The sequence below is a fragment of the Carcharhinus amblyrhynchos genome, chromosome 24 (assembly GCF_965287045.1).
Source record: "Carcharhinus amblyrhynchos chromosome 24, sCarAmb.v2.hapA, whole genome shotgun sequence".
NCBI classification, from domain to species: Eukaryota; Metazoa; Chordata; class Chondrichthyes; order Carcharhiniformes; family Carcharhinidae; genus Carcharhinus; species Carcharhinus amblyrhynchos.
This window is the reverse complement of record NC_137347.1, coordinates 5958136-5974899: the sequence shown is the minus strand read 5'-3', so window position 1 is coordinate 5974899 and position 16764 is coordinate 5958136. Positions and strand designations below refer to the sequence as shown.

Genomic DNA, 16764 nt, shown 5'->3' with positions numbered 1-16764 from the left:
TTTTCGTTGGATTACTCATCCGGAGAGCAGGCGCAATGGCCCAAATGGCCTCCTCCAGCCCTGTGATTCTGTGAAATTTAGGAGAGTCAAAAATATCGGAAAGTGTCGTAAAAAATACACAAAGTGCCAGAGCACTTCTGAAAAAGAGTCATGTTCAACTTGAAATGTTAACTCTGTTCCTCTCACCACAGATGCGCCAAACCTGTGTTTTTTCCAACAGTTTCTGTTTTCCAGTATTTGCAGTATTTTGCTTTTATTTCAGGAAAAAAATCATTAACTAAATTTGGGAAATTCTGGGAAACAGCTCTCCCAGCCCTCTCCTGCTGACATCATCCAAGCCAATCAAATAAACTCCAAGAAACTCTGGTAATTGATAATACCAAACATTGCCCACCCACTCCCACCCCCAATCAATTTAAAACATTCTCATAAGTCATTCAGCTCCATTTTGAAGGACTGCAGTGAACACTTTTGGTGATTTATTCCAAAGGTTGAATCAGCAACTATTACTATTTAAAGAACATTAGAAGTAGGAGCAGGAATAGGTCATCTGGCCCCTCGAGCCTGCTCCACCATTCAATAAGATCATGGCTGATCTTTTCATGGACTCGGCTCCACTTACCCGCCCGCTCACCATAACCCTTAGTTCCTTTACCGATCAAAAATAAGAATCATTCAACGATGTAGCCTCAACTGCTTTACTGGGTAAGGAATTCCACAAATTCACAACCCCTTGGGTGAAGAAGTTCCTCCTCAACTCAGTCCCAAATCTGCTCCTCCATACTTTGGAGCTGTGCCCCTTAGTTCTAGTTTCACCCACCAGTAGAAACATCTTCCTGCTTCTATCTTAACTATTCCTTTCATAATTTTCTTTGTTTCTATAAGACTTACCCCCTCATTCTTCTAAATTCCAGTGAGTATAGTCTTGGTCTACTAGGTATCTCCTCATAAGCCAACCCTCTCAACTGTGGAATCAACTTTGTGAATCTCCTCTACGCCTCCTCCAGCGCCAGTGTATCAAGTGAGGAATCTAATAGTTACTATTCTGCTTTCTTACTGAATTGCCTTTGGCATCTGGCATTGTGTTAAATTTCAAGTGTTGCAATGAGTTATTTGGGACGTGATTTGGGAGGCACTGGCACGGATACATTTGTGGGGAAGTAAGGCAGTTAAATGAGGGAACAAGGGATAGAGGATTACAATGATAAATGTAGAAGAGGACAGATGGGAGGAGGTTCAAATGCAGCATGACCTGGGAGGGTCGAATGGCCTGTTCTTGTGTCATATATCTTATATAATCCCATGCAGTATATCTCTCTTTAATGTTTCGTAATCATCGTTATTTACCTGACCGTAATTTATCTCCACAGGTGTCCATCTTTCTGAAGGATAAAGTTCAGAATTCTAATGGCCGATTTGTGCTGCCAGTTTCTGGGCCGATTCCATGGGGAACAGAGATCCCTGGACTGATTAAGTAAGTTGGATGGTCTCAATTTCACAATTAATTATAATTTTTTTTCATTCACGATTCCCAATGTATGCACACACGCGCACACACACACACACACACACACACACACACACCACCACCACCACCACCACCACCACCCCCCACACACACACACACACAATTTGGCTTTGATCTTCATTGTGGAAGAAGGAAAACTATCTGCTTTAATTGCTCATGATTTCTTATTCCCTCACTGGTCTCCAAATTCCACACATCTATCATTGGCACATAAATGATCTGTTTAGTTTTATGGCAATTTTTCACTATTGGTCATAGAGTCATAGAGGTGTACAGCATGGAAACCAGTCCTTCAGCCCTTTTTTTTAAACACCTAAGCTGGTGCCAATTGCCCAATTTGCATTTGGCCCATATCCCTCTGTGCCCATCTTACCCATGTAACTGTCTAAATGCTTTTTAAAAGGCAAAATTGTACTCGCCTCTATTACTTCTTCTGGCAGCTTGTTCCAGGCACTCACCAATCTCTGAGTGAAAAAATTGCCCCTGTGGACCCTTTTGGTATCTCTCCCCTCTCACCTTAAACCCATGCCCTCTAGTTTTGGACTCCCTTATCTTTGGATAGGATGTTGACTATCTAACTGGTCAATGCCCCTCAATATTTTATAGACCTCTATAAGATCACCACTAAGTCTCCTAAGCTCCAGGGAGGAGTCCGAGTCTGTCCAACCTCCCCTTATAACTCAAACCATCAAATTCCGGGGGCATCCTAGTAAATCTTTTCTGCACTCTTTCTAGTTTAATAATATCCTTTCTATAATAGGGTAGTCTTTGTTGAATGTTGTTTAGTCATCTTTCTGTGTATTTCTCCATGATATAATTGAAGTTGTCCTTCAAATGAATCCAAGGTTTTTGTTTGCACTACCCTATGCCAAAGGCCATTCCAAACATTAATTGTGCTTTGTATAAAATCCTCCTTAATTTGTGCACAAAATATGATCTTCACCTTGCAGCAAGGGAACAGCACCAACCCTATGTACGTGATCTCCTTTGACCTCACAAAGGCCTTCGACACTGTCAACTGCATGGGATTACAGAACATCCTCCTCCATTTCAGCTGCCCCTAGAAGTTTGTCATTATCCTCTGCCTATCTCGACCAACAGATCCACCACGGACCCAACTGGCAAAGCTGAATCATTGCACCCACACTCTTCTCAATCTTCCTTACTGCAATACTCTATCTCACTCTCAGAAAGCTGTCTGCAGGAGTAGAACAAACAGGAATATGTTCAACCTCCACCACCTGTAGCCAAATTCAAGTTCATCTCATTCTGTGTCAGTGAGTTACTGTAAAATTTTGGAAGATGACCACCAGTGTATCCACTATTTCCACTCCAGGGAATGGTAATTAGTACATGGCGTTTTGTACATTTTGAAACAGGAGATGTGACTCATAGCATTGTTTTCTGATGCATGATGGATCCTCACTTATTTTATCACCACTAACCTCACCACTAGCACAGGAACTGTCAACGTCCTTCCCAGCAGCTGGATGGCTTTGCCCTTGAAGTCTGTGAGGGCTTTGAGTTCTGGCATCCCTCCACCCACTGGGATCTCTCCCTCTTGTGCCAGTTTCTCCTGTATGAAAAACAGATGGAGAGCGTATAAGTAAGACAAGCTCAGAGCAGGTGATAAGGATGAGTAGGACCAGTGAGTTGATGAGGACATGACCCACAGGGGAGATAAAACGTGTATGGGAGAGAGTGTGGTGGTGTTCCTTGAGGTGGCAGAGAGTGAGCTCCATGGGATGTGTGTTGGGTTTGTACGTGTGAGTTGAGAGTAATGAGATGAGTGACTTACTCTGACAGAAAGGAGGGGGTTATTCATCCACTTGTGGCACTAGATGGCTGTCCTCTTCTGCAGGACGTTGGCACACACAAGCACCTTCACTGTCTCCCATGCTGGGTTTGTGATCTTGCTGCTAGGTTTCCACTCTGAGCATGGGTAGATTATGTCACACCAGGCCTCAACAGCATCAAGGAATCTCTCCAGGGAGGCATTGGAAAATTCCGGGGCAGATTTCCTGGCAGTCGAGATTCCTGACAACCTGCAAGGGATGGCTGGTGTACACTGGGGTGGCCTTTTGATTGCAGCATTGAGGTGATGGCAGAGCGGGTGAATCAAACCATCCCACCAGAGATAGTGGTCATTCAACCATGGGTTCAACACCTAAGTGCTGCATTGTACAGTAGGAAAAGCCGCCATTGCCATCGGCAGGCTCGATGCTGCTTTTCCCACCTGCCATCGGACTTTGCCAATTTCTCGGAAAATCTCACCCGGAGTTAACTTTTCAGGTCCATGACCCTTCATCAGAACTGGGAAGTGTTGGTGATGTATTTGGTTTTATACAAATGAAAGAGGGAAAGGTGGGAAGAACAAAAGGGATGGTCTACAATAGCTTGGAGTGACTAGATTGAAGGATTGATGGTAGAAGGCCAAAGTGAATGGTAAAGGGACAACAAAAGAAACAAAAACATGTGTCAAGGAGGCGTGAATGGCAGAATTGTGAATCATTTAACATAAGAACATAAGAACATAAGAAATAGGAGCAGGAGTAGGCCATCTGGCCCTTCGAGCCTGCCCCGCCATTCAATAAGATCATGGCTGATCTGTCGCGGCTCAGTTCCACTTTCCCGCCCTCTCCCCATAACCCTTAATCCCCTCTCTTATCAAAAACCCATCAACCCGCTTCTTAAAAATATTTAGCGAGGCAGCCTCCACCACTTCAACGGGCAGAGAATTCCAGAGATTCACCACCCTTTGAGTGAAGAAGTTCCTCCTCAACTCCGTTCTAAACCGCCTCCCCTTTATCTTGAGGCTGTGCCCCCTAGTCCTACTGTCTTTTTTGAGCGGGAAGAGTCTCTCCACCTCTATCCTATCCATCCCATTCATCATCTTATACGTCTCAATGAGATCTCCCCTCATCCTTCTAAACTCTAACGAGTACAAGCCTAGTTTATTCAGCCTCTCCTCATAGCTCAACCCCCTCAACTCCGATATCAGCCTAGTAAACCTCCTCTGCACTCCCTCCAAGGCCAAAATATCCTTGCGCAGGTGCGGCGCCCAAAACTGCACACAGTACTCCAGCTGCGGCCTCACCAATGCCCTATACAGCTGCAGCAAGACCTCCCTACTTTTATATTCAATCCCCCTCGCTATGAAGGCCAGCATCCCATTCGCCTTCCTGACCTGTTTTCTGCTTTTTGCTTTGGCTTTTGTTATTTAATCTCTATTGATTTTCAACCTTTCAGGTTATTTTGACATTCCAGCATCCACAGTGTTTCGCTTTTATTTTGGAGTTTATTGAACTTGTTTATTTAAACAAATTCGTTGAATACAAAAGTAGTGATTTTATGCTTCCATTGTACAGGACATTGATGAGACCATATCTGGAATATTGTGTACAGTTTTGGTTTCCCCATTTAAGGAAGGATGTAAATGCATTGGAGGCAGTTCAGTTCACGAGACCAGTACCTGGAATGGATGGGTTGTCTTATGAGGGAAGATTGGACAGACAAGGCTTCTGAACTCCAGCAGATATAAGAGAGAACTTGTTTGAAACATGTAAGATCCTGACAAGTCTTGATAGGTTGATGTGGAGAGGCTGTTTCCTCTTGTGGGAGAATCACTGTTTAAAAATAGTTTTTAAGACAAGCCCATTCAAGATAGGTATTGAGGTATTTTGTTCTCAGAAGGTCATGAATCTTTGGAACTCTCCCTCAAAAGACACTGGAAGCTGCATCTTGTGAATAAACCCAGTATCAAGAAAAATAATTGTCTTATTTCACACCTCACCGATTGGCTTGGGTTCATTTAACAAAATGGCAACTGTTTGTCCAAAATATTTTGAAATGTTGGCCGTTCTATGCCTCCAGTATTTGCAGCCTTTTTCTTTTTACCTCCACAAAAAAAACTTATACCATTGACAAATCTGTCCCCTAGGTAGATTTATTGTTACAATGAATGTGTGAATATGAATAAGTTGTATGTGTTTTGATGTCTAAAGCCAACTTTTACAGAACATCAGACCACATGAAACCCATTCTTCATGATCCAAAAAGATGCAAACATGTATCAAAGCACAGTAATAAAAATACATGGGAGTTTAATGCTCAGAAATAATGTGCTGTTTAATTTTAAACTTTTACACAAGGGAAATACTGACTTCTGGCCTTTCTGTTGTTACAGGATGTTTAATAATGATGGAGAAGAGGTGAAGCGAACAACATTTGCAGCTAGTGGCAGTTACACCAGTGTGCTGACAGAAGGATCCTTCGACCTCTTTGGTGACAGAGTCATTAAGCTTGGCACTAATATGTAAGTATTCCATATCCACCCCCTCAGTGTCACTTGGGTATCAATCCCAGAAGGCTTAAGCTCATCCAACTCTCTCCACCTGCCTTACAATATACCACTGTGGAATGAACGAAGAACCAAGAAGTCTCACTCAAAAATGATTCATTTGGCATTCTTGCTTGGTGGATAAGGCCCTATCTTGCACCAAATGCTATTCAGCCATTATGTCTGTGCCCTCTGACCTACGTTGACCCGCAGTTAAACAATACCTCAATTTTAAAATTTTCATCCTTGTTTATAAGTCCCTCCTTGACCTCTAATTTCTTAAAGCCCATCACCTTGCGAAATATTGGCGTTTCTCTCATTCCTGCCACTTTAGCATCTCCAATTTCAGTCCCTCTGCTGTTGGTGGCTGTGCCTTCAGTAGTTGGGCCCTAGAATTCCCTCCCTAAACCTCCCTGCTTCTCCCCCTCATTTCCCTCCTTTGAGATAATCCTTTAAACCTACTTCTTTGACCCAAGCTTTTGGTCATCTGCCCATATACTATCTTATGTGTCGGTCTTCACAGTGGAAGACACAAATAACATGCCAAAAATTTATGACAGGAAGGCTATGGCAGGTGACAACCTAGAAACTATCATTATCATGAAAGAGGTAGTGTTGGGCAAGTTAATGGGGTTGATGGAATGCATCCCAGGGTACTAAAAGAGATGGTGGGAGAAATAGCAAATCCAGTATGGTAAATTACCAAAATTCGCTTGACTCTGGGGTGGTTCCCACAGATTGGAAAACAGCAAATGTGACACCATTGTTTAAAAAAAGGAGGTGGATAAAAGGCAGGTAACTACAGGCCTGTTAGCTTAACTTCTGTAGTAGGGAAAATGCTGGAATCAATCATCAAGAAAGAAATAGCGAGACATCTGGTTATAAATTGTCCCATTGGTAAGATGCAGCATGGGTTCATGAAGGGAAGGTCATATTTGACTAATTTGGTGGAATTCTTTGACAACACTACATGTGCAGTGGACAGTGGGGAACCAGTGGATGTGGTGTATGTGGATTTCCAGAAGGCATTTAACAAGGTACTGTACCAGACTACTACATAAGATAAAGATGCACGGTGTTATGAGTAATGTATTAGCATGGATGAAGGATTGGCTAACCAATAAAGTCAAGAATGGGGATAAATGGGTGTTTTTCTGGTTGGCGATCAGTGGCTACTGGTGTGCCTCAGGGATCAGTGTTGGGACCGCAATTGTTTATGATTTACAGAGATGATTTGGGGTTGAGGACCAAGTGTAGTGTGTCAAAATTCACAGATGACGCTAAGATCAGTGGCAGAGCAAAGAGTGCAGGATATGCTGAAAGGCTGCAAAGGGATATAAATAGTCTGAGTGGGTGAGGGTCTGGCAGATGGAGTACAATATTGCTAAATGTGAGGTCATCCGTTTTGTTAGGAATAACAGCAAAATGGACTGTTATTTAAATGGTAAAAAATTGCAGCATGCTGCTGTGCAGAGGGAGCTGGGTGTCCTTTACAAGAATCACAAGGAGTTGGTTTGCAGGTGCAGCAGGTAATTAAGAAGGCAAATGAAATTTTATCCTTCATTGCCAGAGGGATGGAGTTTAAAAACAGCGAGGTTATGTTGTAGCTGTAAAAGGTGCTGGTGAGGCCACACTAGGAGTATTGTGTACAGTTTGGTCTCCTTACTTGAGAAAGGATATACTGGCACTGGAGGGGATGCAGAGGAGATTCACTAGGTTGATTCCGGAATTGAGAGGGTTGGCTTATGAGGCGAGACTGAGTAGACTGGGGCCATTCTCATTGGTATTCAGAAGAATGAGGGGAGATCTTTTAGCAACATATAAGATTATGAAGGTAGATATGATAGAAGCAGGAAAATTGTTTCCACTGGCAGGTGAAACTAGCACTAGGGGGCATAGCCTCAAAATAGGGGGAAGCAAATTTAGGACTGAGTTGAGGAGAGACTCTTACACAAAGGGTTTTGAATCTGTGGAATTCCCTGCCCAGTAAAAGCTACCTCATTGAACGTTTTTAAGGCAAGGATAAATAGATTTTTGAACAGTAAAGGAATTAAGGGTTATGGTGAGTGGGTGGATAAGTGGAGCTGAGTCCATAAAAAGGTCAGCCATGATCTTACTGAACGGCAGAGCAGGTTTGAGGGGCCAAATGCCCTCCCCCTGCTCCTAGTTCTTATGTGGCTTGAAAATGTATTTTGCAATGTCCTGAAATACTTGGGATGAAATTTTACACTAAAGCTGTTAATATAAATGCAGATTGTTACTGTTATAGAACTCAGCAATGCATATCAAAAGATCTAACTTTGTTCCGAGCTGTATGCCTCACTGCTACAATGGGTGGGGTTCTTGCGCACCAATTAATTATTCTTGGCACTACAGTTGACCTTAGCATCCAGGGGCCAGGAATTGGGTGTGTCTGGGTGTGTGTGTGTGTGAGTCCACATCTGTTGAATGAGGTTATGCTTAACTGAGTTACCTTCCAGCTGGTGAATATCTTGCCAACACTTTGCTTAAATTATGTAAGAGATGACTCTTCATTGAGTCATAACTAATGATAATGTTATTGACTGTCAAGCAGAGATGGAAAGATTCTGTAAAGTTGGAGATGGTCTTTGCTTGGCATTTGAGCAAAGTCTGCTTGCCACTAATGAGCTGAAGCCTGAATGTTGTTGCTACTTATGGACACAGACTGTATCTGTGGGGTTGTGAATGGTATTAAATATGGTGCAATCCGTCTGCCGAAATCCGCACTTCTGACCTTATATTGTAGGGAGGGTCATTGATGGAGCAGCTGAAGATGATTAGGCCTAAGGCATTGCCCTAAGAAACCCCTGCATTGACGCCCTGGGGTTGAAATAATTGACTTCCAACAATCTCAACCATCTTTGTGCTGGGTATGAGTACAATAAGTAGAGAGGTTCATTCCTGACTCCCATTTACTTCAATTTACCAGTGCTCCTTGATGTCACACTCTGTCAAATGCTGCCTTGATATCAAGGACAGCCATTCTTACCTCGCGTCTGGAATTCAGCTCTTTTGTCCATGTTTGCACCAAGGCTGTAAGTTTAAGCTGTACATGGAGTAGATGATAAGTGTAATCTGGTTCGTTTAAAGGATGAAGGAAGCAGTAAGTGAACAACTCAGTTGAAGCACTGTGATTGAGCCGCATTAGTCCTCATTCACTCCAGGAAATTCAGCAACTGTTACTTCAACGAAATCACTTCAACTTTCTTACACTATTACTTTCACTGCCTCCCATTCCAAGGTGCCTGTGCTTCAGGAATCACCACCGGTTTGTCTGTCATCTTTGTAGGAATGGCAGCAGCTTATATTGCATCTCTTCCCCAAATGTTATATAGTTCTTAAGGTAATTGAGCTACAATGTGGGGTTCAGGTAGTAGGGTATTACCTGATGTATAATTGAACCATACTGGCTTCATCAATATTTATGCTGAGTCAGTTTATTTCTATGTAGTGATGTTACAGTTGACCATACCCTGAGAGGAAAGAACCTAGCCTGGGTTCTGGTGACACTGTCATGACCTGCAGAACTTTGCTGCTGTCCAGACTCGCCACTTAACTAGTTTCTGAAGAATATTCAGTCTGTTGTGGAAGAGTAATACCATGGCCCCAAGCTTGAATTTGGAAAAGAGAAGGGGAAAATATTAAACGTAACTTGTTCAGTGGAGTCACTGATGCCTGCAATTTACATTCTGAAAGCAGTGACGGTGAAAGGATGCCTAATGTCACCACTTCTGTTTACTGATATGAATCAGTTCACTTCTTTGTAAGTGTTCATTCTTCAAACCAGCAGATGCAAAAATGATATTTCTAACAGTGTCATGCGTGCATTAAAGCAATAACTGGGACGAAATTGGTGGCAACCTCCCACGCTAGTTACTAATAGTGCAGTTAATATAGGGACTGATTGGGTCCAACAACAATTATTTCATATTATCTGTTACTTATTCCTACATATTCAAGAAAGCAAAAGAGAATGAGCAATGCCCTATCTGCACGTCAGTGAGTGAGTGCAGATTTGGGTGATTGTTGTTCTGGGGAGCTGTCAGTGGTGCTTGTTCATTAAATAGGTTTTGCTTCTAAATAATTGAGCCAAAAGCTTTTTACTATTACTTTTTATTATTATTATTTATGTTGTGCTTCTGACTAAAACTCGTGCATTGTCTGAACGGTCACAGGTATAGCGTTTCACGGCCTGTGGAAACACACATGTCAGGGACGTTGAAGAGCTCGACTGCACGCGTAAAGGTCAGTGCTCCTTCCAGCGCACACGATCATTGCTGTTTCTAACTTCCTCATGTTCTTATTAGTTATTCCCATTTTCTTTCCATTCCTCTCCCACAGCCAACTAATTTATATTTTTATGTTCGTATAACAAGGGTAAATGTGGGAAAATGTGAACTTTTGGCAAGAAGAATAGGAAAGCAGTGTGCTATTTAAATTGGGAGAGATTGCATATGTTTGTGGTACAGAGGGATCTGGGTGTTCCAGTACATGAACCACAAAATGTTAGTCTGTAGGTGCAGTGAATGATGAGGAAGACATAAGAACATAAGAAATAGGAGCAGGAGTAGGCCATCCAGCCCTTCGAGCCTGCCCCGCCATTCAATAAGATCATGGCTGATCTGTCGCTGCTCAGTTCCACTTTCCCGCCCTCTCCCCATAACCCTTAATCCCCTCTCCTATCAAAAACCCATCAACCCGCGTCTTAAAAATATTTAGCGAGGCAGCCTCCACCACTTCAACGGGCAGAGAATTCCAGAGATTCACCACCCTTTGAGTGAAGAAGTTCCTCCTCAACTCCGTCCTAAACCGCCCCCCTTTTATCTTGAGGCTGTGCCCCCTAGTCCTATTGTCTTTTTTGAGCGGGAAGAGTCTTTCCACCTCTATCCTATCCATCCCATTCATCATCTTATACGTCTCAATGAGATCTCCTCTCATTCTTCTAAACTCTAACGAGTACAAGCCCAGTTTATTCAGCCTCTCCTCATAGCTCAACCCCCTCAACTCCGGTATCAGCCTAGTAAACCTCCTCTGCACTCCCTTCAAGGCCAAAATATCTTTGCGCAGGTGCGGCGCCCAAAAATGCACACAGTACTCCAGTTGCGGCCTCACCAATGCCCTATACAGCTGCAGCAAGACCTCCCTACTTTTATATTCAATCCCCTTCGCTATGAAGGCCAGCATCCCATTCGCCTTCCTGACCACCTGCTGCACCTGCAAGCTGGGTTTTTGCGACTCATGCACAAGGACCCCGAGGTCCCTCTGCACCGTCGCCTGCTGCAGTTTTTCGCCCCGTAAGTAATAGTCCTTCCTACCATTCTTCCTACCAAAGTGGACCACCTCACACTTGCCAACATTAAATTCCATTTGCTATTTCCTGGCCCATCCGCCCAGCCTATCTATATCCTTCTGCAGACTCTCCACACCCTCCGCACAATTTGCCGTTCCCCCAATCTTGGTGTCATCAGCAAATTTCAACACTCTACACTCGGTTCCCTCCTCCAGATCATCTATATAAATGGTAAAAAGCTGAGGCCCCAGCACCGACCCCTGGGGCACTCCACTAGTCACCATCCGCCAATCCGAATAGCACCCGTTGACCCCCACTCTCTGCCTCCTATTTGGAAAAATGGAAAGACAAATGGAATGTTGGTGTTTATTGCAAGGGGAATGGAATATAAAAGTAGGGATGTTTTACTGCAACTGTACAGGCCATGGCTGAGAACATATATCTGGAGTACTGCGTACAGTTTGGTCTCCTTATTTGAAAAAAATGTATAATTTGGAAGCATTTCAGAGAAGGTTCACATGACTCATTCCTGGGATGAAGGGTTTATCTTATGAAGAAACCCCTATACCCATTTGAGTTTAGAAAAATTAGAGGTAATCACTCAGGATAGAGTGGATACCGGGAGGATGTTCCCTCTTGTGAGGGAGACTATAACGCAGGGATTGTTTAAAAACAAGAGGTCTCCTTTTTAAAATGGAGATGAGGAGAAAATCTTTCTCTCAGAGGGTCATTGGAGTGTTGAATTCTCTTTCCAAGAAGATTGTGTGGCTGAGTTAGATAGATTTTTGTTAGACCAGGGAGTCCAAGGTGACGAGAGCAAGGGGGGGTGGAATTGAGACCACAACCAGATCAGCCATGGTCTTATTGAACGGGGGAGTAGCCTAAAAGGTCCAAATGGCCTACCTCCAATCCTACGTCCAATATATTCAATGTAGAATGCCTGTTGGGTCAGTTTGCAATTTAAAGGTAAAGATAGGTAAAACAACATCAATAATTTGAATTTATACAGTACCTTTAACATTGACCCTCTGTGACATTGATTAATGACCTGGGCCAGCTGCATCTGAATAGCTATCAAGAAGGAATATACATGATGCATTGCTAAAAATAATTAATTTCATGTTCTTTGGATCAACTAACTACACAAATTTAAGTATGTATTTCTCTAGATTTAACTATTTTTAAATGTGTTATTTGCCCATAAATCATTCTCTACTTTAGAGTGCTTCGTTGTAATATTTAATGCCAATGCATCAAAACTAGCACCTGATCTGGCCTGAGTCAACCAACTCGACATGACCAATTAAACTTTGCAATTGCTCTGTTCCTTTAGATATGTTGATGATCCTAAGATTATCAGAGATGGGAGTAACATCTAAAATAGGATTGTTGATTTAAAGTTATTGCAGACCTACTCTGCTTAATATCTAAATCTAAACCAATACATTTAAAACATACCCAATTTTAAATTCTATGATGTAAAATCTACATGTTTCTCAAATTCCACGGTACCACCCAACTGATAACTTCATTCTGAAGATGTGTGAATATTTTCTCTTTTGATACCAATGAACCATTGTGTGATGTACTCATTGTTCAACACAGTCTATTTTCAGAACAGATCTGAATGAACAATAGCACACCCTAGAAATGATGGTTTAGGCCATTAACACGTGTGTGGAACAGTTCCTTAAATTTACTTCTGCATCTGTATTTTTAGGCAGTTTCAGAAACGATTTTCTCTGAAAAGTTTCAACTTGCAGAAACATAGCTTTTAATCTACACTCCCATGACTAGTAGCCAAAAGAGTTCGAAAGATTTTCAAGATCACTTTCCTCCAATATCTATATTACCTAGTCACTCTTCAGAACCCCAACTACTAAGATTAAGTCCCAACTGAAAGGACTTTCCCAATCAATGTGACAAATCTGGTTGCCTTTCATCTGGTACTTTAGAATAAACTCCAAACTCTCTTCAACTATCTAATTCAATTTGTTTTGCCTCTTGTTAGTTTATCCTCATGTTTATTGGCAGCTATCAAAACTTCATGGTCATGAGTACTTGTGCTTCCAGTTCTGTTAGAAAACTGTCTTGTGGCCTTCATTTTATTGCGTTACAGTCAAACTATGGCCTCTTCCCTTTGTGGCTGGCAAGGTTACTACTTAAAGATCACCTGCTGGAGGCTCTTTTTGTGATTGTTTTCTGATGCAAGAATCACTTTTGGACACTCTATCAGTAATTGTGCTCCATTCTACCAGCCCATGGACCTCATTTCCATCCTCTGAACACACAACCATGTCAGTAACTTTTCCTGAATGCCCATAATTGTCACATCTAGAATGTCACTCGAGTACCCACCCAGGATAATTGGCTTTTGGATTTAACGGTTGTGTCCTGTGTGTCATGAACACACTTTTAACCACTATTTAGCTCCTTAATCTACTGTATTATATTCATCAGGACTTTCATCACTTGAGGTACAATGTGCCTCATTTACTCCTATCAGCTGTTTAGAACCTGACAATTAATTGTATTAATCGTAAGCAATGAACCTTAACAGTTTGATTCCCATGTTTGATAAGTACTGTTTTACCATCTTGGCCTATTACTTCACCAAGATTTTTCCAATGCCTGTGACCTGTTTTTTTCAATATGTCAAGTCTCTTGAATTCAATCCTATCTCAGATGATCTTGTATGCTGCATCAGAACTTTCTGAATTTTCTCTGAGACCCCAACCTTGATGAAAGCCAGTCCTCTGCATGTAAAGCATTCAAAAGTGCAAAAAAAATGAACTAATTGTAGGACCTTCCAGAGTGAGAGAACTATCACAAAACAGAGAAGGCAATTTAGAAGTTTGACCATTGCCTGATTGGAAAGAACAGAAAAAGATTTTCCCTCAATCGACATCTCATTGTTATGCTTTGCCACTGACTCATTATTCCTCTCACCCATGAGTGGGGTGAGCTGCAGAGAACTTGTTTAACTTAGGTTTTGTTTCCTCCTTCCACAGCCCTGGATCACTTAGTGTGATGAGAAGTGAGGAATTTGTGTTAAATACTCACATAAGAACATAAGAAATAGGAGCAGGAGTAGGCCATCTAGCCCTTCGAGCCTGCCACGCCATTCAATAAGATCATGGCTGATCTGTCGTGGCTCAGTTCCACATTCCCACCCTCTCCCCATAACCCTTAATTGCCTCGCTTATCAAAAACCCATCAACCCGCGTCTTAAAAATATTTAGTGAGGCAGCCTCCACCACTTCAACGGGCAGAGACTTCCAGAGATTCACCACCCTTTGAGTGAAGAAGTTCCTCCTCAACTCCGTTCTAAACCGCCCCCCCTTTAGCTTGAGGCTGTGCCCCCTAGTCCTACTGTCCTTTCTGAGCGGGAAGAGTCTCTCCACCTCTATCCTATCCATCCCATTCATCATCTTATACGTCTCAATGAGATCTCCCCTCATTCTTCTAAACTCTAACGAGTACAAGCCTAGTTTATTCAGCCTCTCCTCATAGCTCAACCCCCTCAACTCCGGTATGAGCCTAGTAAACCTCCTCTGCACTCCCTCCAAGGCCAAAATATCCTTGTGTAAGTGCGGCGACCAAAACTGCACATAGTACTCCAACTGCGGCCTCACCAATGCCCTATACAGCTGCAGCAAGACCTCCCTTCTTTTATATTCAATCCCCCTCACTATGAAGGCCAGCATCCCATTTGCCTTCCTGACCACCTGCTGCACCTGCAGGCTGGGTTTTTGCGACTCATGCACAAGGACCCCGAGGTCCCTCTGCACCGTCGCCTGCTGCAGTTTTTCACCACGTAAGTAATAGTCCTTCCTACCATTATTCCTACCAAAGTGGACCACCTCACACTTGCCAACATTAAATTCCATTTGCCAGTTCCTGGCCCATTCGCCCAGCCTATCTAGATCCTTCTGCAGACTCTCCACACCCTCCGCGCAATTTGCCGTTCCACCAATCTTGGTGTCATCAGCAAATTTCGACACCATACACTTGGTTCCCTCCTCCAGATCATCTATATAAATGGTAAATAGCTGAGGCCCCATCACCGACCCCTGGGGCACTCCACTAGTCACCAACTGCCCATCCGAATAGCACCCATTAACCCCCACTCTCTGCCTCCTATTTGACAACCAATCCTCTATCCATGCTAACACCCTACCCCCAACTCCATGCCCCCTTACCTTCTGCAATAACCTCTTGTGAGGCACCTTGTCAAATGCCTTCTGAAAATCAAGAAAGACCACATCCACCGGCTCTCCTCTACCCACCTCAGTTTGGTAAAAATTTAGGAAGTAAAATGTGATTCCTAATGACCATCATTGACACTTCAGACCTGTGCATCAACCCCTGCAAAAGACTACAGAATGTTGTCTCGAGCATTATATGGAACATTACATTCTGTATTCTTTTGCAAGAGTGCTGCTGATTCTAAATTATTGGCATGTTGGAGAATCGTAAAATGGTTACAGCAGAAACCATTCAACCCCTAGGTCTCTGTGAGCTCTCTGCAAGAACAATTCAACCAGTGCTACTGTGTTTTGCGCCATAGCCCTGCAAATATTTCCTTTGTAGTTAATGACCATTTCTCTTTTTTTGAAAGCCACAATTGAATGTGTCTCAACTACTCTGAGGAGAGCATTCCAGATTGTAACCACTCTGATGTAAGAAAGTTTTTCCATAGTCACCAGTTCTTCTTTTGCTAATCACTTACAACAGCATTCCCTGGTCCTCAATCTTTGCGCTAGTTTGAAGATTCTCCCTGTGTCCAGACCCTTCATGATTTTGAAAACACCCATCAAATATCCTTTCAACCTTCACTTCATCAAGGAAAACATCTACAGATTTGAACTTTTAGTTACTAACTAAAAGAATCGAATGAGATTTTCTGGTCGCATTCGCCCCAAAACCATAAAATCTTGTCCGAGGTCAATGGATCTTTCCATGGTCTGCCCCTCATCCGCTCCTACCCCGTGGCGGGTGGGGCGGTAAAATTCCAGCCATCAAGTTTCAAATTTTTCAAACTTGTATTGTAATGAATAACTAAAAGCACTATTGACTAGGTGCAATCTTCTTCTCGTAGGCAACTTAGACTTCAAATCACAGAGAAACATTTCCCTTTCATACTTAACACATATTGCACTCTCCACAGAACTACAGTTCTTTTAGCAACTGTCCACAATTGCTCCCAGCTTTTGATGGTTGCTTCCTTTTTACAATGCCAGCCAGTTAATTCTAATTCTAGAACTGACTTTTACTATGAGGATTAGACTGGAAACTCTTTCCCTCCAACCCAAGCTGGAGGAGTCTTCCAGGCCTCTTCGAAATTCTTATGAATTCAGGTTTTGAGCTCGGAACCTGAGCTCTCACACGCATTCTGATTGGTGAACAATACAGTCAGCACTTTCTCTACTTCTGGTCCAGGGCTGTTTGAATGGAATTTACCGGCAAGTCCGCCTGAGGCGGAAGGAGAATGCCATTCTCCAAGCCTCGCCCACCCCCAAAATCGGGTCGGACATGCTAGTAAAATTGCCTCTATCTCCTGCTTTCCACCTCCTGGATGATTGC

General features: G+C 42.8%; 1 protein-coding gene across 1 annotated transcript in view; it reads left to right on the top strand.

Annotated features, from left to right (window-relative positions):
- oscp1b (organic solute carrier partner 1b) overlaps positions 1 to 16764 on the top strand; it is a 53072-nt gene that overhangs the window by 27348 nt on the left and 8960 nt on the right. The window contains exons 5-7 of the mRNA XM_080211184.1: positions 1371 to 1474; positions 5715 to 5843; positions 10064 to 10133. Coding sequence (XP_080067310.1) covers positions 1371 to 1474; positions 5715 to 5843; positions 10064 to 10133 — 303 coding nt within the window. The remainder of the gene's footprint in view (positions 1 to 1370; positions 1475 to 5714; positions 5844 to 10063; positions 10134 to 16764) is intronic.